The sequence below is a fragment of the Onychostoma macrolepis genome, chromosome 19, assembly GCF_012432095.1.
Source record: "Onychostoma macrolepis isolate SWU-2019 chromosome 19, ASM1243209v1, whole genome shotgun sequence".
Taxonomy (NCBI): Eukaryota; Metazoa; Chordata; class Actinopteri; order Cypriniformes; family Cyprinidae; genus Onychostoma; species Onychostoma macrolepis.
Window position 1 is genome coordinate 6,066,317 of NC_081173.1, and position 24,724 is coordinate 6,091,040.

General features: G+C 37.0%; 1 protein-coding gene across 3 annotated transcripts in view; it reads left to right on the top strand.

The window, feature by feature from the left end:
• The window catches only part of ctdp1 (CTD (carboxy-terminal domain, RNA polymerase II, polypeptide A) phosphatase, subunit 1), a 116,103-nt gene that overhangs the window by 9,990 nt on the left and 81,389 nt on the right, over positions 1 to 24,724 (top strand). For all 3 annotated transcript variants that reach the window (XM_058752727.1, XM_058752728.1, XM_058752729.1), the window contains exons 8-10: positions 6,205 to 7,146; positions 14,156 to 14,297; positions 17,954 to 18,178. In XM_058752727.1, the coding sequence (XP_058608710.1) occupies positions 6,205 to 7,146; positions 14,156 to 14,297; positions 17,954 to 18,178 (1,309 nt within the window). The remainder of the gene's footprint in view (positions 1 to 6,204; positions 7,147 to 14,155; positions 14,298 to 17,953; positions 18,179 to 24,724) is intronic.

Sequence of the window (24,724 nt, forward strand, 5' to 3'; positions counted from 1 at the left end):
TGACCAACAGAAAAATGACTTCTGTGTGAGATCATACATTGCTACACAATGGACAGTAGACCATTTTTTTTAGTGAAATTTTGCCCAAATTTTACTGTGCCTACATCTTAAGCCCAAAACACACTGAATGATTTTAGCAATCCTATAAGATCACTGCATGTCACACTGTGCGACATGGATCTAATAAACCTGGCTACGAGTGTGTAGACTACGATGATGACATCTATTGACTCGTAGACTACGACGCACGTTAATATAGAAGAATAAAACATCATCAGCATGCGCTAGTGGTAAACAAAAAGAGCAGGATAAATCACATTTTAGCAGTTGTATTTACATGTGTTCTGAAAAAAAGTGGAAGCGGTGAAAGGGATAAGAGCTTGAGGTAAGCAGTTTTATATTATAGAGCCATGTCACGTTGATTTTCATGACGCATTTTTATTGGTTGGTCAGTAAACGTGGATCGTAGCAGCAAACACACTGTGTGATGATCATGCTGTATCGTAGGCTATCTTTGGTCACAAGACTGTGACAACGGCTGTCTTTGAACCTCTCTCACTGTATGACACAGGACCACTGATTAGGAGCCACGATCACAGAAATCGCCACAATTGTTTCACAATGCCAATCTTTCGTCTGGGACAGCCGAACATCGTGCAGTGTTTAGGGCTTTGAAGGGAATAGTTTACCAAAAAATTAATTTTTAATTTTTTTTAAATGTACTCACCCTCAGGACATGCGTCCAAACAGCTGATAAAAACATCACAATAATCCACAAGTAATCCACACCACTTCAGTCCATCAGTGAACATCTTGTGAAGTGAAAAGCTGCATGTTTGTAAGAAACATCCATCAAGACGTTTTTAACTTCAAATGGTTGCTTCCTCCTAAAATACGAGTCCTCTATCCATAATATTGCTTTTTCCAGTGAAAAGGTAGTCTTGTCTGAATCAGGAGAGAAATATGCATAGATCAAGAACTGTTTATGAGTGAAAAGTGCCCAAAACAAATATGAAAGTGGATTTTGATGTGAGAGGACAACAGGGGATGGTTGTTTTCACTGGAGGAAACTTTATTGTTGATTATGAATTTTGGCCAGAAGCAATGGTTAAAACACCTTTTATTCTGACGGCACCCATTCACTGTAGAGGATCCATTGGTGAGCATGTGACATAATGCTAAATTTCTCTTTGTTGACCACATTTTTAACACATTTTAAGTTTTGGGTGAACTATTCCTTTAAAAGTTTGGTTAAAGTGAATAAAAAAATGCTGTTTGGAGCAGTCATCATGACAGGAGTTCACGTATGATGATTCCTTAAAGGGATCATATGATGCTATTTTAAAGATCATTATTTTGTATATTTGGTGTAACAGAATATGTTGACATGCTTTAAAGTTAAAAAAACACATCATTTTTCAAATACTGTATATTATTGTATTTCCTCTATGCCCCGCCTCTCTCAAACGCGTCGTTTTCTTCAAAGCCTCTCCTTCCGACAAGCACAGTCTGCTCTGATTGGCCAACTGGCACAGTGCATTGTGATTGCCCGAACACCACAAGCGCGCGTTGGAAATGTAACGCCCCTTGCCATAATTGCGAGCTTCAGCTTACAAGTTAGTTTTATCAGTTCAAGCCCGAAAGGGGAACAGAGTCTCGTGACAGACACAGTGATGATGCTCCTATGTATTTGCACACAAGCCGCGGTTACGACGATTTCTGACGGGCTGTACACTCCGCTGTGATGTGACCCTGTTCCCTCTCACACACACACACACATGACGCGTTACGCGCAAAACTCCGCATTTGAACAGTCAATAGCAAATACTTGAACTAATAACAAAACATACTTACAGTCTCTGATTCAGAAGCGCCAGATTGTCATAGCAAAGTCAGAATTGACCCCTTTTTCTTTTTTTTTTGAAATAGCCTTTGTGCCCAGCCAGCCTTGTACTCTCCTAGGTTCACGAAACTGTCGTCCATAAAATGCGTTGCACTAATTCGAACATTTGGGTTGTGCTGTTCTGTTGTAAACAAACCTTAACCATTGATTCCTAATTGCATCTACTTCTGGAAGGCCAAATAAAGTGCTTTTGCTTACGCATAGAAACACACAGCGTCTCCCTGACATGGCTGCATCAACACTACTGCGGTTACTGAAACCACGCCGCCTTTCTTTGCGTGAACATTTGAGCGGCATTACACAAATATTTTCACATCGTGACGTAGACATGTGGGGGTGTGTTTTAATGAGTCGTTTTAGCCCGGTCTGGATCAGCCTTCTCTTTTAGATAGAATAAATCCTTTTGTGGGAGACTTTGAGCTTTGTAACTCTGCAGATCTTATACATGCACAAACAGCTACATAACACACTAAAGAAAAGGAAAACAAGAAATCACATCATATCGCATGACTAGACATTGAAACAGCTATTCTTCTTCTGTTCAGTTTATCAGTGTGAATTCTTTTGAGTATTTCCCGGTTAATTTTTATTACAGATGAATATTGCTCACAAGTATTATTGAAGTAAATTAGATCTGCTTCAAACTGCAAAACTTTTTTTGGGTGGAAAAGTACGCTAGTTCCGTTCGCACTCCAGCAGGGAGGGTTTAATAAGAAGCGATGGTGGTGTTTTAATAAAGGCGCGTATGCGTGACCTCCCTCTGTGGCCTCTGAAATAATCTGCTTATCAGAGGAGAGGAGCGCACTGCATTTTACAGCAGCTCCAGGAAACACGCTGCCAGCGGAGGTCAACGTGCCGACCAGCAGCGGGATCTATTAAACTGATTTGCTCCTGCACAAACTAAAGAGAGTTCACAGCCTATGCAGAGGCTCTGTCTGTCAAGAGCTGTTTGAAGTGAGTCCCTGCGGGCTGGACACCAGGGAAACAAAGTTACAAGAACATTAGATATGTCTGTTTGTGAACTCGGTTCACTGAGTGAAGAGGGGTTCAAGTGGAGCTTCTCTTTTGAAGGTTAAAGCATGTTTGTGGTTGACCTTCTGTCTGTACATCTTGTGAGGGATGTACAAAACTACATAAAAAAAATAAATAAAAAAAAATCAATTAGTGAATGCACCAACCAGTGGTCTAGTACAGTGGTTCTCAACCTTTTGACTTTAAGGCCCATTATATTTGAAGGTCCCTAGCCCTTTTTTTTATATAATTACTTTAATCTATGTGCACTCTTAGTCTCCTAGTTTAATAATTAAAAGTAAAATAATTCAATTTCAGGATTCCAGACATTTTAAGAGCTTAATGTTCTTCAGTGAACATTTAATGACTCCAGTTTTTTTAGCGCTTGCAATAATTAGTAACACTGGACAAAAAGGAAACTTTCAAATGTTCTTTTGTTGTGTCTGTGTTCACATACAATATCATACAGAGCATTTGGTTGTATGTTTAAAAAACCTAAGTATACTTTGAGCTTAATTTATTAATTTACCTGACTCTTCTAGGTGTAGAAATCACACTTTTGAAATTGGGTTTCAATTGTTGTTAAGGGGTGACAATAAATATCTTGATTTTTAGTTGTTTCAGCTTATTTTAATGCTTATTTTGTCTTTTTTTAAAAATCATTTTAAGTCATCTTGAGGCCTCCTTGGATGTTTGTTGAGCCCTCCAGCAGGGTTATTACAGTTAACTACGTGTGCGCCTCAATCTGCTCCCTTGTTCAGTAGTCAGGGCACTGATCATGGAGTCGGCAATTTTAAGGGCTGTCTCAATCGTGAAATCCTTCCAGTGCACTGGAACGTTTGCTCCCTGAAAAATCCCACAATGCATCGCAAATTCTAGGGAGCATCGGTGCTCACTTACAGAAAATAACGTCACATTTTTTCTGAAGCGTGAAACATAAACCACACAAGCCAACTCGATAAATATAATGACACACGATAGAAGATTTGAAAAGGCAAACCATTTTTTTTTAAAGATATTTCAGCATAAACACACATCGCTAGACACATCTAATTAACATTTATAATTAATATTCGGCTGAAATGTTGTAAGAACATGTAACAGAACAATGAGTTTAAAGAGAATAAAAAATTATATAAAAAAGAGATCAGTCTTGCCTATTGTGTTTATTAATTCCAGTGGTGACGTTCTACTATATTGACATTGTATGTAGTCATGTCGCCGGAAATTGTGTGATCACTGTCTCAATGTGCAGTGAGCCAAGAAATTTGTTATTCTTGTACACAATATACTGATTCACGAGCTTGGGAGCTGATTGAGACGCACTCTAAAACTGGCACAAAAAAAAAAAAAAAAACACAACTCAAATGATATATTCAGCTAGTTGCCAAGGCAACATATCTCATTTTAATTTAGTTTAACTTGATGTACTAAAATAACTAAAACGGAATCTGAAATTTAAAAAAGTAACTACTAAAAACGACAAAACCACAACAATGTACTAAAACTTTAACTAGAAATAAAATGAAAACGGAAAATATAAAAATGAAGATTTCAAAGACATGAAGTCTGTGTAAAGCAATATTGAATGTGTTCTGAGTTTGTCATACCACAGAAAAATGTGGTTAACAATCCAGCCAAATTTGAATGCTAAAAAAACGAAATTAAATAAAATCTTGAAAAAATAAGCAGTATTCTGCTCTCAAATGCTGGGGGCGTGTCTGATGGATGTGCTTTAAACCTATAAAAAAAAATCTGCCCCCTTCCCAAATCCCCATCCCACCTCAGACTACCAAATAATTTCACTAAACATTATGAAAAAATTAATGCTTTTTTAATTAAAAAAATCCACGGGGGGTAATCAACTGCATCACTTGAAACATTGAAAAATAGCATAGAGAGAATAACTGTTGTAATTATTATTATTATTCTCGCTGTTATTTATTTATGCATTTTTTTTTTTTTTTGTGGGTTTCATGCTGTCCGCTAAGGCAGGAGTGTCAAACTCAGTTCCTGGAGGGCCGCAGCCCTGCATAGTTTAGTTCCAACCCTGCTCCACCACACATACCATGTAGTTTTCAAATAAGCCTTTAATGACTTGATTAGCTGGATCAGATGTGTTTAATTAGGGTTACATCTAAACTCTGCAGGGCTGTGGCCCTCCAGGAACTGAGGTTGACAGCCCTGCGCTAAGGCATAGGACCCATTATATTCCGTGATGCTGTCTACACTGGATGCGGCGCGGCACGACACGAAAAATCTCCGACATTAAACTGATGCCTTGTTCTATTTATGACGTACTGACACAAAGTTAAAATGATTTGCAACAGTCGCCTTGTTGCGTCAAGTGTAGAGCTGTTGCGGTGCGACGCGACAACTGTAGCGTCCGGTGTAGACACGACGAAGCCGAGAGCAAGATATGCCTCGTCATATTTTCTGCATTTAGCTTTTGAATTACCAGCACCTGCCTGGGTCTGTGCGACTTCATCTATGGCTTTTCTCTTCCTTTTCACAAACCGATTCATCTCCCATTCTAAGTTACGTCCTTTGGCTGTTTACTGTTTTATTTCTTTTCTTTTTCTGCTGATGACCCGCACCCCCCCCTGCAGTACTCATGTGCCCCTCTGGCGGGCGCGGCCCACACTTTGAGAACCACTGCTCTAGCAGCTTAATTTAAATGAGACCGAGCTGTTTTGTAAATTATCGCAACCAGGTATTATGTGTTTACGTGAGGAAGGCATAGCTAGCTAGCGATTCAAAAGCATAAGGAGTCATCTACTATCTATAGCTCTCACTGTACCTTGATGTCAAACAAGCGCTGTTTCAAGTCGAACACGTGTCTTATAGTGTTGGGAAACGGGCCGTGCTCAGTGGCTCAATTGCGTCATCGAGTCACGATTTTAGCCTAAAAATCTGGTCTAACTCCACAATTAAGTGCTACATAGTTCAGTCTTTGTAAGATGTTTCAACAATGCACTTCCAACATTTATAATGGGTTTAGAAGCAGTTCTCAGAATTGACTTTACACAGACTTTAAAGTATTAATAATAATAATACATTTTGTAGTATCTCAAAGTAGTATCCCTAGTGGGCCCCAGCACTAGTAGGTCTGAAACCCTTTGTATGCAATGCAAATATATGCAATATTTGTATAAAATATTGCATATACTTGTAAATATTTTTTTTTAATTTTGTTAACTCATTAAAAGACATTTAAAATGGCTTCAAGTAAGACACAAACTGCTATTCATGAGTTTATTTTAAGCATTAATTCTGTTATCATGCTGTAGGTAACCAGGCAGGTCGGCCTGCAGAGAACTTGGAATCGTCAGGACAGGAGGAGCAGAGAAACGGCCTCAGGAAATCCAGCAAGGACCGAAAAACTGGGCATGAGGAGTCGTCCCCCTCTGCCACTGCCACTCAGGGAGCATCAGCCAATGAGAGGACTCACCCCGCAGGGGAACGGCCCACTGACAGCACAGATTTAACCGACAAGTGTAATGTGAAAGCAGAGGGGGAGGACAGCTCAGGTGTGATGTGTACCTCAGGTGAGACGGACATCCCAAACGCTGATGCTGCTGCTGCCAACGACCTGGATTTTGACCTTTCCAGCGACAGTGAAAGCGAGGGTAAAACAGGATTATCTGACAGCGATGGTGAAGCCAAACAAAGCCAAACAAAAACAGAGGAGTGTAAAAGCAAAGAGGATGGTGGGGAAGGGGACAAACAGAGGACAGAGGGGAACGATGTCCCAGAAACAGATCCCGAGGATCTCGGTGATTTGGGCAATGGCTGTTCTGACAAGAAAGAAGTGGAAACTGAGTCTCAAAACAGCGAGCAGTCAGGCGTCACCATGGGTGAGGAGTCTTTAGATCACAGTATGGAGGATGAGGACGATGAGGAAGAGGAAGACATTGACCAGGATGACCACCTGATTTACTTAGAGGAGGTTTTGGTTCGCATCCACAGTGAGTATTACTCACGCTACGAGGCCTTCCTCAGGAAAGAGAGTTCAGAGAGTCCGGACATACGGAAGATCATTCCCGAACTGAAGGGCTGTGCGCTGGCGGGAACCACCATCATCTTCAGCGGCCTGTATCCCACCAACTACCCAATGGAGCGCACGAGGGAGTGGTACCATGCCAAGGCGCTGGGCGCCAAGCTTGGCAAGACCCTGGTGCTCAATGCCAAAGACCTAAACCGCACCACTCACCTTATTGCTGCACGCGCAGGTGAGTATCGCATGCTTCAAACACCAGTTACACAGGGATGTTTGCAAAAGCGACTAGTCGTTGGGTTATTTTAATAACTAGTTGGTCTCAAAGGGTTCATTCACCCAAAAATAAAAATTCTGTCATTAGTTACTCACCCTCATGTCGTTCCAAACCCGTAAGACCTTCGTTCATCTTCAGAACACAAATTAAGATATTTTTGATGAAATCTGAGAGCTCTCTTTCTTTGCGCACAAAAAGTATTCTCGTAGCTTCGTAAAATTAAGCTTGAACCCCTGATGTCACATGGACTATTTTACCGATGTCTTTACTACGTTTCTGTGCGTTGATCTTGGTAGTATCCTTGCTGTCTATGGAGGATCAGAGATCTCTCAGATTTCATAAAAAATATCTTAATTTGTGTTAGGTCTTACGGGTTTGGAATGACATGAAGGTGAGTAACTAATGACAGAATTTTCGTTTTTGGGTGAACTAACCCTTTAAGGACATCCTGGGGGCCTGCACGTTTAATCAAAACAAAAACAAAATTGTGATTTTTGGCTTGGTGTGATTTACTAAATCACGAAAGTTGTGATTTAATTAAATAAATATGTGCTGCTTGTTTCAGAGTGAAGCGCAGTGCTGTGTTCATTTACACATGAGCAGCTCATGAGCCATGTTTTCAGTGTCTCAGAGCAGCTCGTTTTGCTCCATGCAAACTCCATCTCTGCATCTGCTTTGAGTTTTGGGTCGCTTTAACGTACATTTTGTAAGAAAAGTGAGAAGCGCTTTTAAGCTGCCTGTTGTCGACAAAAGAGAAGCTTTCCACCAAAATAAAAGCTCTATAGTTTAACATTTAAAGATCGACAGCCATAAACAGTGGCGGCTGGTGAAAAATTTTCTAGGTAACTAGAAAACATTCCAAAAAATTTTAGCATACATCCCGGTATGATTTATCCCATTATAACAAAAGGAGAAGTAGTAACACTTGAAACATTTTAAACAAAGATAATTGTTTGTTTACACACTAATAATCAAACAGGAATTGTTTTTCTCAGGAATTCTCAGGTGCGTAGAACAAAAAAGAGGAAGTTTTAGTCCAACAGGTAGCTGAAATTGTCTGCACACTGGAAAAAATCCAATCAGACCAAAAAAAGGTCCATCAAAAATATATATTTTTATTTTCCATATTAAAAACATGCAAGATCCATCTCTTCATTTAATCCAGTCGGAGTTAATGATTTCAACTCAAAAATCCAAAAAGACTCTCTTTGTAGCAATTTTCTATCATGGTTACCACCTCTCCTATGCAAGAGAACCCTCTCAATGCTAAGGAATTTGAAATGAGAAAAATAATGTTTTGCAGACTCAAAATAACGAAAGACCAGAGAAGTATGATCTTGTCTCCTGATAGCACTCATATGTTCAACAGTTCTAGTGCCCAATGCATGTTTCATTTTACCAACATACAGTAAAGGGCATGAACACATAAATATGTATATCAATACATATCAATAGTAAATATATCAATAGTAAATATTCATAAGGGGATAGTTCACCCAAAAATGAAAATTGTGTCATCATTTACTCACCCTCAAGTAGTTCCAAACCTGTATGAATGTCTTTGTTCTGCTGAACACAAAGGAAGATATTCTGAAGAATGTGGGAAACAGAGCAGTTCTGGGGCACCATTAATTTCCATAGTATTTTTTTTTTCCTACTATGGAAGTCAATGGTGCCCCAAAACAGCCTGGTTACAAACTTTCTTCAAAATATCTTCCTTTGTGTTCAGCAGAACAAAGACATTCATACAGGTTTGGAACTACTTGAGGGTGAGTAAATGATGACACAATTTTCATTTTTGGGTGAACTATCCCTTTAACATTCTTATAATAATAATAATAATAATAATAATAATATTATTATCATCTAGTCATACCTTTTTTGGCTAAATTGTGCAGCCCTTCAAACAGGAACAGCATTTTTGTTTTTTTAATCGCAATCACAATTTTTATCAGAAAAATCACAATTCCCCCTAAATTTTCAGTTCTAACGTCCTGTATAATTAAGCTGATTTGGGGTCAAATCCACTACACACCAATCAGACATTTCTTACTGATGTAAGGACATTTAATTGCAGTTATTATATAAAGGGTATTCAAAAATATTTTGCACCACACTACCACAGTCCTCAAAAAAAGTTTCTTGACAGGTTTGTCTGCTGGTGTGTTAAATGCAATGCTGATGTCACTCATATCTGGTTTAAGCTGTTAATTTAAATGGCACTAATCGATGCTCTGGTTGAGATTTATTAGGATCCGTTTGTTAATGCGATGAGCAGATCTCATAGAGGTGTTGATTAGTAATTATTTAAGCCATATATGACTCGGCTGATTGGTGCATTATGTATCATGAGTGGAGATGAACTTTGTCTCAGCTCTCTGCTAATCAGAGAGGTCAACACAAATGATGGCCGTAGTAAAATGATTAGCGCTTCAAACCATGTGGAAACACATCACACATTTGTTTTGTGTCACTTCAGGGCAGGTTTGTTTCTCTCTAATTGCTCGTTATCTATAAGAGAGCGACGTTGTCAGTTCTCACCTGTTTGTAGCAGGACAGGATTTGGATGACTCTGTTTCCTGTACAGTCCAGATGTGACACAGCACCTGTCAGAGATGTCTCTGGTACTATGATGTTCTCTTTTGTGCAGCTTGACTGACTGTAGACACTCCAGACAAAACATTTCCAACAGAAGCACAAGGGCGTTGCTTTAAATGCATGGCACAATTTTAATTATGCGTGTCAGTGAGGATGTCAGAATGTGACATTTACTGCTGATTATAACAGCCAGAGATTGCACTGCAATGTGAATCAATGACATGATAAATAGTTTTTTATTCACATCTATTATTTAATTAAAAAATACATAAAAAAACTAATTCATACTTATGGAGACTTAAATGCATAGTTTTTATGATAAAAATGTTTTTGTATTTTTAATTAATGTCATTTTATTTATTTATTTAATACTTTTGGGGGATTAAAGTAAAAATTCTTGATATTTTATAATTATTTACTAAGAAATTAGTGACAGTTTTAAATTATTCTAATTTGAAAAAACAAAACAAAGAGAAAAAATTTTGTCTGCCAAATGAAAGTCTTTTGGTGTATCCAACACGTAGTAAAACAAGAAATTATATCAAAGAGAAATCAAGGTGTCGAAGTCAACAAGTTCTAAAATATCTGGGCCCGTATTTATCAAGCCTCCAAGAATTACTCTCAAGAACACTGCTAAGAATTGACTTAAGTGAAAAAATAATTCTTGGCTCAAAGCTGCACTTAAAAGTTGTAGGACTATATCTTAAGCGTCAGTCTTGGAGATGATTCACGACACTTTGCTGTGCCACAAACGGAATTTTGGATGACGACATACGCATGGACCAATCACTGAATAGATTTCCTTAATTAAGAATATTCTCAGATAAATTCACGTTGAATGGTTAAATTCCTAATAGGAGTTTACATTCAACACACATTTGACAATAAAGAATTTTCAAGAGGATACATTATGGCAAGGAAACGAAGCGTCATCACAACTCAATTTAGGGTGCCGATGGACGATAGTATAGTGTATCGACGATAGTCAAATATATCGCCTGTTGCTGTCGCCTTTGATGACAGCGAGACGATTATTATTATTATCTGTCAAAAATAGACTAGGTGCCTATCTTTAGTGATGCAGCGCAGAGAGCCGCTTCAGAAACTTGCCATGGCGCGGCTGATCAGCTCTGGTGGCCGTAGTATCTCACAGAAGATGTCCCCTCAAAATAACTCAACACACAGCCATTAATGTATAAACTGCTGGCCACAAAAGTGAGTACACCCCTAAGTGAAAATGTCCAAATTGGGCCCAAAGTGTCAATATTTTGTGTGGCCACCATTACTTTCCAGCACTGCCTTAACCCTCTTGGGCATGGAGTTCTCCAGAGCTTCACAGGTTGCCACTGGAGTCCTCTTCCACTCCTCCATGACAACATCACAGAGCTGGTGTATGTTAGAGACCTTGCGCTCCTCCACCTTCCGTTTGAGGATGCCCCACAGATGCTCAATAGGGTTTAGGTCTGGAGACATGCTTGGCCAGTCCATCACCTTTACCCCCAGCTTCTTTAGCAAGGTTGTGGGGTCGTTATCATGTTGGAATACTGCCCTGCAGCACAGTCTCCGAAGGGAGGGGATCATGCTCTGCTTCAGTATGTCACAGTACATGTTGGCATTCATGGTTCCCTCAATGAACTGTAGCTCCCCAGTGCCGGCAGCACTCATGCAGCCCCAGACCATGACACTCCCACCACCGTGCTTGACTGTAGGCAAGGCACATTTGTCTTTGTACTCCTCACCCGGTTGCCGCCACACACGCTTGACACCATCTGAACCAAATAAGTTTATCTTGGTCTCATCAGACCACAGGACATGGTTCCAGTATGTATATATATATATATATATATATATATATATATATATATATATATATATATATATAGTCTACGCCATCTTTATGTAGAGCAACAATTCTTTTTTTCAGATCCTCAGAGAGTTCTTTGCCATGAGGTGCCATGTTGAACTTCCAGTGACCAGTATGAGAGAGTGAGAGCGATAACACCAAATTTAACACACCTGCTCCCCATTCACGCCTGAGACCTTGTAACACTAACGAGTGACATGATACCGGGGAGAGAAAATGGCTAATTGGGCCCAATTTGGACGTTTTCACTTAGGGGTGTACTTACTTTTGTGGCCAGTGGTTTAGACATTAATGGCTGTGTTGAGTTATTTTGAGGGGACAGCAAATTTACACTGTTATACAAGCTGTACACTCACTACTTTACATTGTAGCAAAGTGTCATTTCTTCAGTGTTGTCACATGAAAAGATAGTAAAATATTTACAAAAATGTGAGGGGTGTACTCACTTCTGTGAGATACTAAGAATAACTTCTGCAGATGTCTTAAGCTGCTGTTTCTCTTTAAATTCATTATGCAAAGTGTTAATAACAGCAGCAGAAGGTCAACATCAAGTCTGACACACATTCGTGAACTTTATTCAAACTCAAATGAGTCTGTTGTTCCTCCGTGCTCATCTCAACACTCTCCGCCCCCGAAGAAACCCACACATACACACTGAGACACACACTTGGACGATCAAGTGCAAACGTAATTACTGTAGAGCGCTGTCTAATTGGCCACCGTTAAGCATTAAGCAAACATTTCCATACTCCAGTGTCACCACACTTGTCGTTTTAACTGTTTTCATCCCCCCGTTCGTCCGTCAGCGCCCTCAGCTCTGCCAAACACCGAGACCACAAGACGGTTTTAATGTTGAGCGGCTAATGAGAGGAGGAGTGGAAGGAAATCCACAAAGCCAGACAGGAGAAAAAAGAAGCCGAGAGCTGCCAAACTTTTTCTCCCTGTACTGTATATTTTTTTTGACAGCTTTTCACAGATCTCAGCCTTTGGTGCCAAATTATTTGTCTGGTGGCTGGCTTGTGTAATTGCGTGGATGTCCTTCCCGCTTTCTGATCCCTCGCTTATACAGACACAACTTCACACATGATCAATTCAGACGAGAGCGGCGACTCAGGACGTTCCGTAATGGAAGTCAGTAGGTGGCTGTGAGCAGATTTAATTCATGTCCCATTTGGACCGACATGATTAGTGCTGTTTGAGAGGACAAGAGTCACTTTTGCTCGTGGCGTTACACTTATTTTAACTACATTGGGAGAGAAGTATATATGCATGTAGATATAGACAGCAGACAGAGGCAGAGTTGTGCAGCAGTGCTGTTTATTCATCACACGTGCAAAACATAGTGATTGCATTTTTTTTGTTTGGTGCATTAAGTTGCGGAGGTATTGCAGACACTGAAATCAATGCAAATCTTCCTTAATTTAATAATACTTTCTGAAGCTATTCACTTCATCAAGATGTTTTTGCTACTGAGTTTTGATCATTAAATTCCACCGTAACAGCTATTGTAGAAAGTTTTCATAGATCAAATCTTGATTCTCTTGAGTGTCTTTATTACAGATATTTGATAAAGTTTTATAAAATAATACACTACCATTCAAAAGTTTGGGGACTTTTAAATATATTTGAAATAAGTCTCACCAAGGCTGCTTTTATTTGATAAAAAGGGCAATAAATACAGTAATACTGTGAAATATTAATACATTTTAAAATAACTGTTTTTCTATTTAAAAAAAGTAATTTATTTCTGTGATCAAAGCTGAATTTTCAGCATCATTACTCCAGTCTTCAGTGTTACATGATCCTTCAGAAATCATACTAATATGCTGATTTACTGCTCAAGAAACATTTCTGATTATTATCAATGTTGAAAACAGTTGAGCTGCTTCATATTTTTGTGGAAATTGTGATGCATTTTCTTTTTTAGGATTCTTTGAGTAGAAAGTTCAAAAGAACAGCATTTATATGAAATAGAAATCTTTTGTAACATTATAAATGTCTTTACTGTCACTTTTGATTAATTTAATGTGTCCTTGCTGAATGAAAGTATTAATTAAAAAAAATTAAATCTTATTGACCCCATACTTTTGAACGGTTTTGTATGCTTTTATAAAATGCCAACAATATAAGACCGTAGATTAATTAATAAACTATTCCTCTGCCAAAATAAATACTGTTCAAACATCATGGTTTAGTGTCTGAACTAAACTATAAAAACCATATGTGACCATAGTGCCCCTGTAGCCTGTGCAATTCTGTTTTATAACTTTGTAGTTTTATGAACTTTTCAAACTTTGAATGTACTTTCAATAGCCTGGAGCAGTGATTGCAGTGGAGGAATAGAAAAATGGCATTTTGCATTTGATGGTAAACAGGATTTTTTTTCTTCTGACTGTATTTCCTTGCTGCTGATAGTGGAGTGAGAAACACTGGGCAGAAGCGTACACATGGAAAGTGTGGTGTTGTTTATCTCTGTTGTTTTTCATGTATGCATGTCTCCGTCAGGTACTGAGAAAGTTCGTCAAGCTCAGGGCTGTAAACATCTCCATGTGGTGAATCCTGAATGGTTGTGGGCCTGTTTGGAGCGCTGGGAGCGAGTCGAGGAGCAACTCTTTCCTCTCAAAGAGGACTGTAACAAATCACACAGGTATTTATCTCTCACAGTCTCTCTCTCTTCTCTTCTCTTCTCTTCTCTCTGTCTGTCCTGCTTTTCTTTATCCTTTAAGTTCACTTGTGCCTTTCAGCATAAAGATTGTAAAAACAACATTCTGGTTTGTCTGTATTTTCTGTCGTGACTGCTGAACTTTTCATTGTGCTTTTCACTCGCTGAACTGCAACACTCATGAATAGAATATGACAAAACCATAAAGAAATCTTTCAGCTTGTACTGACTCCTGCAGTATTAAAGAATTATTAGATTAATGAGTTACCCAAAAATGACTCTCATTTTGTTCCAAATGCAAATGACTTTCCTCTGTGGAACACAAAAGGAGATTCCTAGCAGATTGTTAAAGGAAAGTGAACTATGTCCAGGACTGACTCATGCAAGATTTTCAGTCTGTTTGTTTACACGAAGTTATAACGGTTATATCAGTTTTGCATGATGATTGAAATTGCGCAAATGGCCTTAAGCTATTACCTAAATAAACTGTGAAATGATTGTTTTCTAAAATATAGACGGAATGATCCTGAAAACGCTGAGAATGAGGCGGTGAGAATTTGAGATTGCTAGTGCTTTCATAAAATTCACAACGGTTGTGATTGTAATTATATAATAGGCTGTAGTCTGACATGCTACATGTCTGCTGTCACAGTACTGTTTTTAGTTTCGATTCACTGTTAGTGCTAGCTGCGCTGTGCTTGGTTTAAGCCGCTTTAATTTGCATTTGGGAACACAACATTCATTAGAAATATTTATAAATCTGTTATTTACAAAGAGAAGTTTCAGTGTCACATAATCCTTCAGAAATCATTCTAATATGCTGATGTGCTGCTCAAGAAACATTTCTGATTATTATCAATGTTGAAAACAGTTTTGCTGCTTCATATTTTTGTGGAAACAATGATACCACTCAAACATTTGTATAAGATTTAAAAAAAAAAAAAAAAAAAAGATGAAAAAATGTATAATTTTATTCATCATGTATGAAAGTGATAAAAAGTGAGTGAAGACATTTAAAATGATTTCTATTTAATAAATGCGTTAACAAATTTAATTAATATATTTGATAAATGCAAGTAAATGCTGTTCATTAAACTTTATATTTATCAAAAAATCCTGAAAAATAAAGTGTATCACCATTTCCACACAAAATATGAAGCAGCAAAATAGTTTTTAACATTGATAATAATCAGTGTTGGGCACGTTACTTTAAAAAAGTAATTAGTTATAGTTACTAGTTACTTCTCACAAATAGTAACTGAGTTAGTAACTGAGTTACATCATTATAAAAGTAACTAATTACCAGGGAAAGTAACTATTGTTACTTTTTTGTCATCAATATAAACGCACTAAGCATTAATGAGCTGCTGTGTTCATGAATATTAATCACGTTGTCTGCATTCGCTCGAATTGATTTGCTGAAATCAATACAGGGACAATAATAGGTGAGCGCCAGCCAATGAGATTGTCGTTTGCGCATTAGTTCCGCCCACTACTAGAGAAAACGGCAGTTCTTAAAAGTTCCAAAGGAACTCCGTTATTTTGACAGGAAAATACAACAAAGAATATCGTTTACATGTAGCGCGTCAATTCTGCATGTTATGAAAGACTCTCTTGCTCTGCATCTTTCTTTGCGTGCGTGTATGAGAGAGAAAGCGACGGCGAGTCGTGCGCCTTGCGCATCCATTCAGATGAACTGAAAAATGTAATTCTAATAATATATTATAGTAACGCTACATTTTATTGTCAGTAACGGTAACGGCGTTGTAACGGGGGAAACAGTAATTCGTTTGATTACTCGTTACTGAAAAAAACAACGCCGCTAGTAACGCCGTTTATTTATAACGCCGTTATTCCCATCACTGATAATAATCAGAAATGTTTCTTGAGTCAAATAAATTGTAATTTCTAAAAGACCATGTGACACTGAAAACTGGAGTAATGATGAAGAAAATTCTGCTTTGCATCACAGGAATAACATTTACATTTTATATATTAAAATTGAAAACTTTTTTTAAAAAATTTGTAATAATATTTCACTATATTACTGTTTTTGTTTTGTTTTAAACTTTATTTTGATCAAATAAATTCAGCCTTGATGAGCAGAAGATATTTATTTCAAAATCATTAATAATTGTAATGTTTCCAAATTTTGGCAGGAACTTTTAATAATAATAACAATTCTATATACTTTACTATAATATATTATAGTACTTTATTATAATATATTCTATTATATTGTTATCATTATTATTAAATGCTGCTTTTTATTTTTTACAGGACAATAGTGTATATTATTACAATATAAGATATACCTAAAATATGCTAAAATATACGTTTTTAATAATAAGTGAGGTTTAAAACAACTTTTGAGTGAGTAAATGATGGTCTAAAAATAAAACACTATCAGAATCGACAGATAGAATGACAGAATTTTCATTTTTTGGTGAAATATTCTTTTAATGTTAATAAAACAACAAAACACAAAGAGAAAAATCCCTCACTCTGCTCTTAACTGAAGAACTTTAATACAGTTGCTTTAATAAAAATCAATGTATAATTGATGTATATAGTGTATAAAGTGTTTTATTTTAATATTCGTTACTGCTGAATACACCTCCTATACCTGAAAAATAAAGCACTGTTTGTTTTATTTTATGTGTATTTGTAATGTGTATCTTTGTTGTTATTTTCTAATAACAAAGATAAAATAATGACGACAGATTTTTATCTTCGCCCACTTTAGCCTAAATATCTGGCTTTCTTTTTTATTTTATATTTTGTTACCTTGAAAGGCCGTTGCAAATTATTTTGGCTGTACTGCTCAGACAACTTGCAAAATAGTAAAACCAACATGACAAAATAAAATCATGAAACGTGATATTCCTGAAAAAAATTGTGATATGATATTTCTGCCATATCGCACACCATAGATAATGATTATAACACTAAGGAATGATATCACTGGAGTCACGTTCGGAACAGTTTTTTCCAGCTGATCAACACCAATCAGAATCCACTGAGCATTTAACGTGGCAGATGACAAAACTGCCTACTTGTTATAAACAGAACAGTATCATCTGTTGGTGTGGACTCAATTATTGTTATTGTTTTAGTTATCCTAATAATTATTGTTTTTAGTGTAAACCAACTTTTACGTGCTTTGACAGCAGGTGGCGCTTATTAAAAAAAACAAACAGAGACCCTGTCTGCTGTTTTTGTTTTGTTCAGATGTTTTATATAGTATAGTTTGTTTATATGAGTAGATTTGTTTTATTTATATTATTTATTTGATTTGGGATTTGTTTTTAAATTTTAATTTAGTTTTGTTATTTGACACATTTCAAGTTTACAAAGAAATGTATAGCATTTTGTCTGAGAAATAAATTTAGAATTTTGTTTTAAAAAAATCGTATTTTGAAATCAGTATCTTTAATTGTATCGCATCGTGAGTTGAGTGAATCATGACATCCCTACTAAAATTCCAAAAGAAGTGTCTAGTTTTATTGTTACTATACAGTACTCGTAATTTTTGGACCCGTAAAAGTAAATGTAAAAATTACCACAAACTGTTTTTTTTTTAAAGCTTAGGAGGGTTTATTTTTAAGATTAGAGGTTAAATATAACATCTTTTACTGTAGGAGCAATAGTCCAGCGGCTTTTCCAGACATCCCCGGGTCTGTCCCGAAGTGTCTGTTCCTGGCCCCTCCTGTCCAGCAGAAGCCCCTGCCAGCGCCGGAAATGCGGACGTATGACCCCGTCACCGGCAAACTGATCCGTCGGGGTCCTCAGGCCTCCCGTCCACCCTCTTATCTGCACTCGCACGGATCGTCCATGTCGGCCAAGGGAGATCTGTCCAACCTCAGGTACTTCATATGTTTTGTGCATTTATGTTTATGTTTGGTGCAGTTCATACTAACGTTCATCAAATCCAGTCACTGAATATCTGATACAGTAATGAACTCAAGGTTGTATCATGAATATGTCTTACGGGTCTTTTTTTGCAGATTCTGCACAATGCATAACATTTTTTATTTCTTAAGAGCAAGGGAATGTAATGTTTTATTACATAATGTTTGATTATATATTTATTAGGCGTCTGTATGAAAGTCCAGTGGGAAATGTGCCTGGTTGGTAAGAACTTCCCTGATGGCGTTTAAGCGGTCTGTAGCCCGTATGCTGTGCTTGCCTTTTCTTTCCCGGCTCATATTAGATTTCTCATGCAGTCTATTTCACATTAATCTCTAAGCTCTAAATAAAATCTGCGAGAAATAAAGCATTGCGCCTTGGCAGCTCTGAGATTGTGAAGAAGAAATTATTAGCAAATTTCATCAGCACCTTTGGCCATTGCTGTGACAAGGGAATAATAAAAACAAGCCTGTAAATGCTGATCGAAAGTGAGGAAGAAAAACGCGCCTCCTGTGTCAGCATCTGACGAGGAGAGAAATAAATTAGAAAAGAAATAGTTCACCTTAGGAGCAGTCATTATTTACTCATAAGTTGTTCCTCTATGACTTACTCTCTGCAGTGGAGTGCAGAAGGAAAACTTTTAAAGAATATCCTGCCCTCTTTTTTCAGTATAATAAAACTTCAGAAGATATTATGACTTCAGAAGGCTTGGAATATAACGTGAGTTGTATAGACCATTAATGATACGTTAATGATGCTTTTTTTTTTAGTGCTGAGCTCCATATCCAATTAATTTTAAATGTATGTAAAAGAGTAGTGATTGTTATTTTTGGTGTTCCACATAAAAAAGAGTTTTGCAGGGTCATTCATTCATTCATTCATTCATTCATTCATTCATTCATTCATTCATGCATTCATTCATGCATTCATGCATTCATGCATGCATGCATGTTCAGATTAGCTCCGATTTTACTTTACCCTGCCACTGGTTTCTACTTGCACATAATTTACACATTTAAATGTATTTATTTGTGATTTTTATGAATTTTATATTTACTTTTTTTTTTTTTTTTTTTAAGCTGCAGTCCGTAATTTGTAATAAGCTTGTAATAATGTTTTCTAATTTGAGTGGTACTGCTAGGCACTGTGGGAAATATGAGCATGCCACCGTTCTGCGTCAGTGTCACATCTGTTAACAAAAAAGCAGTCCCAGCTAGTAGGCTATATCGCATGTGATGATGCTGCAGGTGGCGGATCATTTATTGCCTTTTCTCACAGCAGCTGGAATAATTAAATTGACCATTTTGATGGCAGATTGTAATCCAGGAAGGATTGTGTGTTAATGAAATGCATGTAAGTGACTGAAATTAGATTATATTCCTGTTTTAAATGTGCTTCTGATTACAGATACGTGGGATTACACAAGATTTGTATTTCAAAGGGAACCTTGCTTTTTGGGTTAAATGAACAATTTCTTTATATAAAATTCGAATGGTATGACAAGTAGAGATTACACTGTGCAGAACTTGAAATCTACAGGTAACGCTAATACACACTATAATATACACTGTCACGCAATGCTGACGTTAACAATAATAATTTGCACGGTTTGATGTGATATGAGCTAAGCGATCATTAGATTTAATCACCATTGGTAGACATGGAATCAAGACATAGAATCTGTAATTCCTAAGTACAAGTATCCACACCGGACACATACTCCTCAAAACATTAGATTCATGAGGAGCCGTGCCGAACCACGTAAAGGTGATTCCGCAAATAACTGCATTTGCAGGTTTCAAACAGAGATGGCGATAGAGATGCAAAATTTACGGACTGCAGCTTTATGTATACAATTTAATAATTTGAAGTTTATTTAAAAAAAAAAAAAAAAAAAAAATATATATATATATATATACATACACACGCATACACACAGGTGCTGGTCATATAATTAGAATATCATCAAAAAGTGAAACTTGTATATTATATTCATTCATTACACACAGACTGATATATTTCAAATGTTTATTTCTTTTAATTTTGATGATTAGAGCTTACAGTTCATGAAAGTCAAAAATCAGTATCTCAAAATATTTGAATATTTACATTTGAGTTTCAATAAATGACCATCCCTACAGTACAAATTCCGGGTATCTCTTGTTCTTTGAAACCATAATAATGGAGAAGACTGCTGATTTGGCAATGATCCAGAAGATGAAGATGAACATTGACGCCCTCCACAAAGAGGGTAAGTCACAGAGGGTCATTACTGAAAGGTGTGGTTGTTTACAGAGTGCTGTATCAAAGCATATTAAATGCAAAGTTGACTGGAAGGAATAATTTGGGTAGGAAAAGGTGCACAAGCAACAGGGATGACTGCAAGCTTGAGAATACAGTCAAGCAAAGCTGATTTCATTTTCCAGCAGGACTTGGCACCTGCACACAGTGCCAAAGCAACCAGTATCTGGTTTAAGGACCATGGTATCCCTGTTCTTAATTGGCCAGCAAACTCGCCTGACCTTAACCCCATAGAAAATCTATGGGGTATTGTGAAGAGGAAGCTGCGATATGCAGAAGAGCTGAAGGCCACTATCAGAGCAACCTGGGCTCTCATAACACCCGAGCAGTGCCACAGACTGATCAACTCCATGCCACGCTGCATTGCTGCAGTAATTCAGGCAAAAGGAGCCCCAACTAATTATTGAGTGCTGTACATGCTCATACTTTTCATGTTCATACTTTTCAGTTGGCTAAGATTTCTAAAAATCCTTTCTTTGTATTGGTCTTAAGTAATATTATAATTTTCTGAGATACTGAATTTGGGATTTTCCTTAGTTGTCAGTTATAATCATCAAAATTAAAAGAAATAAACATTTGAAATATATCAGTCTGTGTGTAATGAATGAATATAATATACAAGTTTCACTTTTGAATGGAATTAGTGAAATAAATCAACTTTTGATGATATTCTAATTATATGACCAGCACCTGTGTGTGTGTATATATGTATATATATATATATATATATATGTATATATATATATATATATATATATATATATATATATATATATATATATATATATATATATATATATATATATATATATATATATATATATATATATATATATATATATATATACATACAATACAATACATACACGGTGGCCGAGAGAGCTCCAACGCTGCAAATAGAAAAAATGACTGAAAATTAAGAAAACAACTTTGTCAATTTTACAACACACGCGCTGCAAATGCTCACAACCCAACCAAACAAAGAAACGCACCTGCTGTCAAATTGATGAAGAGGTTTTCTTGATTTGCTGGTGCTTTTTCTATTTGCATATGTTTTCTGAAGTTGCAGCGCATTGAGCTCTCTCGGCCACCATATTATATACATATACATATATAATATATATATATATACATACATATTGACACATGTATCACAGCATTGATACTAATAAGAAACATTTATTGAGCAGCAAATCATCATATTAGAATGTATTAAAATGCATTAAAAATGTATTTAGCTACCACTTGTAGTACACTTGAGTGTTCTAGTGTATGAAAGATGGGTTCAAGTGTACTATAAGTGGCAACTAAATACATTTTTTAAATACAAAGATAGTATGTTAAAAGCGCATTTTAGTTCATATTCATGGCGTCTCAAAATAGCACAGTTGTGTACACTTTGATGATCTTAAGTTTATCTTAAGAAGTACTAAAGGATCATTTTTAGTATATTAAGTACAAAATTAGTGCGTGAAAACAGAGCACTTTAAGTACATTATGGAAGTGTACTTGTTTTTCACCTGGGTAGTTCCCCCACTCTATTGATGAGCCCTGGGTTTATAATGGCATAAGGCTGAGTAAACAATATAAATTTTTTTGTTTGTTTGTTTTCTGTAATGCCATTTTCATATGAATAATGCAGATCTGCTGTCAGGGCTTCCTTCCTGTTATTTGACAGTTACTGTAGACAAGTAACTTCAATTTATCAGTTTTTATAAAAGTTATTCTGTGTGGTTTGAGGCAACAGTAGAAAACCTCATTTTTTAGGTGACCGAAACAAATCCACTGAAGGTTTAGAAATGAGCTTATTAGCATAGTAATGATTCCAATGTGTTTATAATCTGTCTTTGAAGCTGTTTACTCTCTCTTTTTTACCACTCATATTCTCTTTTCCACGCTGTTTCATAACCTGCATGTCAGTTGTGACACTTGAATGAGTGGCGTGTTGTAAAGTGGAAAAACTGCATATTTCTATTATAATCAGAAAATTTGCCTACACTCACACGAAATAGCCCCTATATACTTAAGTGAAATCGAAGAATGAACAAAATTAGGCCAAAAAGGAATGCATTTGGAGTTTGTTTCTGTAGTTCGAAATAGCTTGCCAAAATGAACTTTTAAGATCTCGATTTCTGTTTTGATTCCTTTTTTGATGTGGAAATCTTCTCCGTTCATTTCTTCTATACTTTCACAAGTGTCGACACAATCATTTTCTGTTTAACTTAAGCGTAGAAATGCTGGAAAGAATTGTAGGGATGCATGATATTGTTGATATTTTTCAACTCAGTTTTGGCCGATAGCCGATGCCAATAGTGATATATACATTTCCTTTTGTATCTGTAAACAATTTTATAATCTGTGTATATAAAAATTTTTAATTTACAAGTGTCAAGGCATTACAGTGAGGAAAAAAAAAAAAAGTGGACGGAAACTTATCTAGAAACGTTTTTTTTTTTTTTAATACTGTCAAGCAAGCAAGCAGCTGAACAGTATTCTCTTTAAGTGAATCTGTTGTATAAAGCACTATATAAATCAACTTTACTGGATTTTATCGGAGTGGCAAATTGCAGAACTGGTGCAAACATATAGACATTGCTGCAGTCAGATGCTTTCTTAACTGCTGGTTTCTCACCGCTGTCATTGTTGTTTGTTTATTTCATTATTGAGAAGAAAGCATGCAATACATATTCATCTAAACGTTGCTGTTAGCAGCGTCGGGATGTTCTCTAACAGTAAACTGCTACAAGGGTATTTCAAACTTTTTTTTTTTTTTACACTTCTAAATGAAGAATTAAAAATAATTTTGTATGAGTATATCTGGGCCTTAAAATTGGGAGATCTAGTTTTGTGTCGTACCAAGCAGGTCACAACTTTTTTTATGTATTATTATTTACCAGTGCATTGGACACCCATAGTGCCAGTCCTGCTCTCACATATCTACCTGTGATTTTGAAACAAAGCTGGAGAAATTGATTGGCTGGTTTAGGTGTGGATTATAGATGGATCTCATCTCTGCAGGTAGAACACCAGGAGAAAGATTGGGCATCCTATCCTGTCTCTCATTCTCTGTTAACCGCTCTCAGCTTGATCTCAGACTCCTTCCATTTGTCTTATTTCTGCCTTATCCTTGCACTTGCTGTCCAGGTAGGGGGCCACAAATTTAATAAAGCAATCCTCTGTCCTTGAGGAACCATTTACAAGAGTTCACAGCTAAATTTGATATTTAAACCACAGTTCTACCTGACTGACTCTCCAGACAGATACACTTGGGTCGTCTGCGAGCTGAACTAATATATGGTAATGAGCGCTCAGCCCTGTGCAGCCCGTCTGCAGCAGGCCTGATGTGTTGAATGAATAGCTGGACTGCATGGAGCCCTGTTACGACATGTCACATGTAGGCTGGCAGTGAGTGCTCTTGCGCTGCTGATGAGAGGATGTACTGGTCTCTAGGCAACAGGGCTTGTTGAATGGTTCAAGAATGGAAAATGAGAGGACACAAGCGTCAATACAAAATCACCCATGTTCCACTTTTGTTGCTAGGTAGCAAAAGAGAAAATAACTATATGTGCCACCAAATCATGTTTTTAGGGGAATGGGTAGACGATCATCTAAAAACGTAGCTAATTTGAGAGCTTCCATGTTAATGAAATTTTAAAATTTTATGCACAAAATGAGCTCATTTCAAATTTTATGCCTGCTACAGGTCTCAAAATAGTTGGGATGGGGTCATGTTTACCATGGTGTAGCATCTCCTCTTCTTTTCAAAACAGATTGAAGACGTCTGGGCATCGAGGTTGAGTTTCGGTGTTGGAATTTGGTCTCATTCTTGCCTGATATAGGTTTCCAGCTGCTGAAGAGTTTGTGGTCGTCTTTAACGTATTTTTAGTTTAATGATGTGCCAAATGCTCTCTATAGGTGAAAGATCTGGACTGCAGGCAGCACCAGGACTCTTCTACTACGAAGCCATGCTGTTGTAAAAGCTGCAGTATGTGGTTTTGCATTGTCTTCCCTGAAATAGACGACATCTGGAGGGGAGCATATGTTGCTCTAAAACCTTATGATGCAGTGTTGTCTGAGGGCCCGAAGACCATGGGCAACCTTCGGCCTTGTCCCTTACACAGATATTTCTCCGGTTTCTCTGAATCTTTTGACGATCTTATGCACTGTAGATGATGAGATTTGCAAAGCCTTTGCAATTTGAC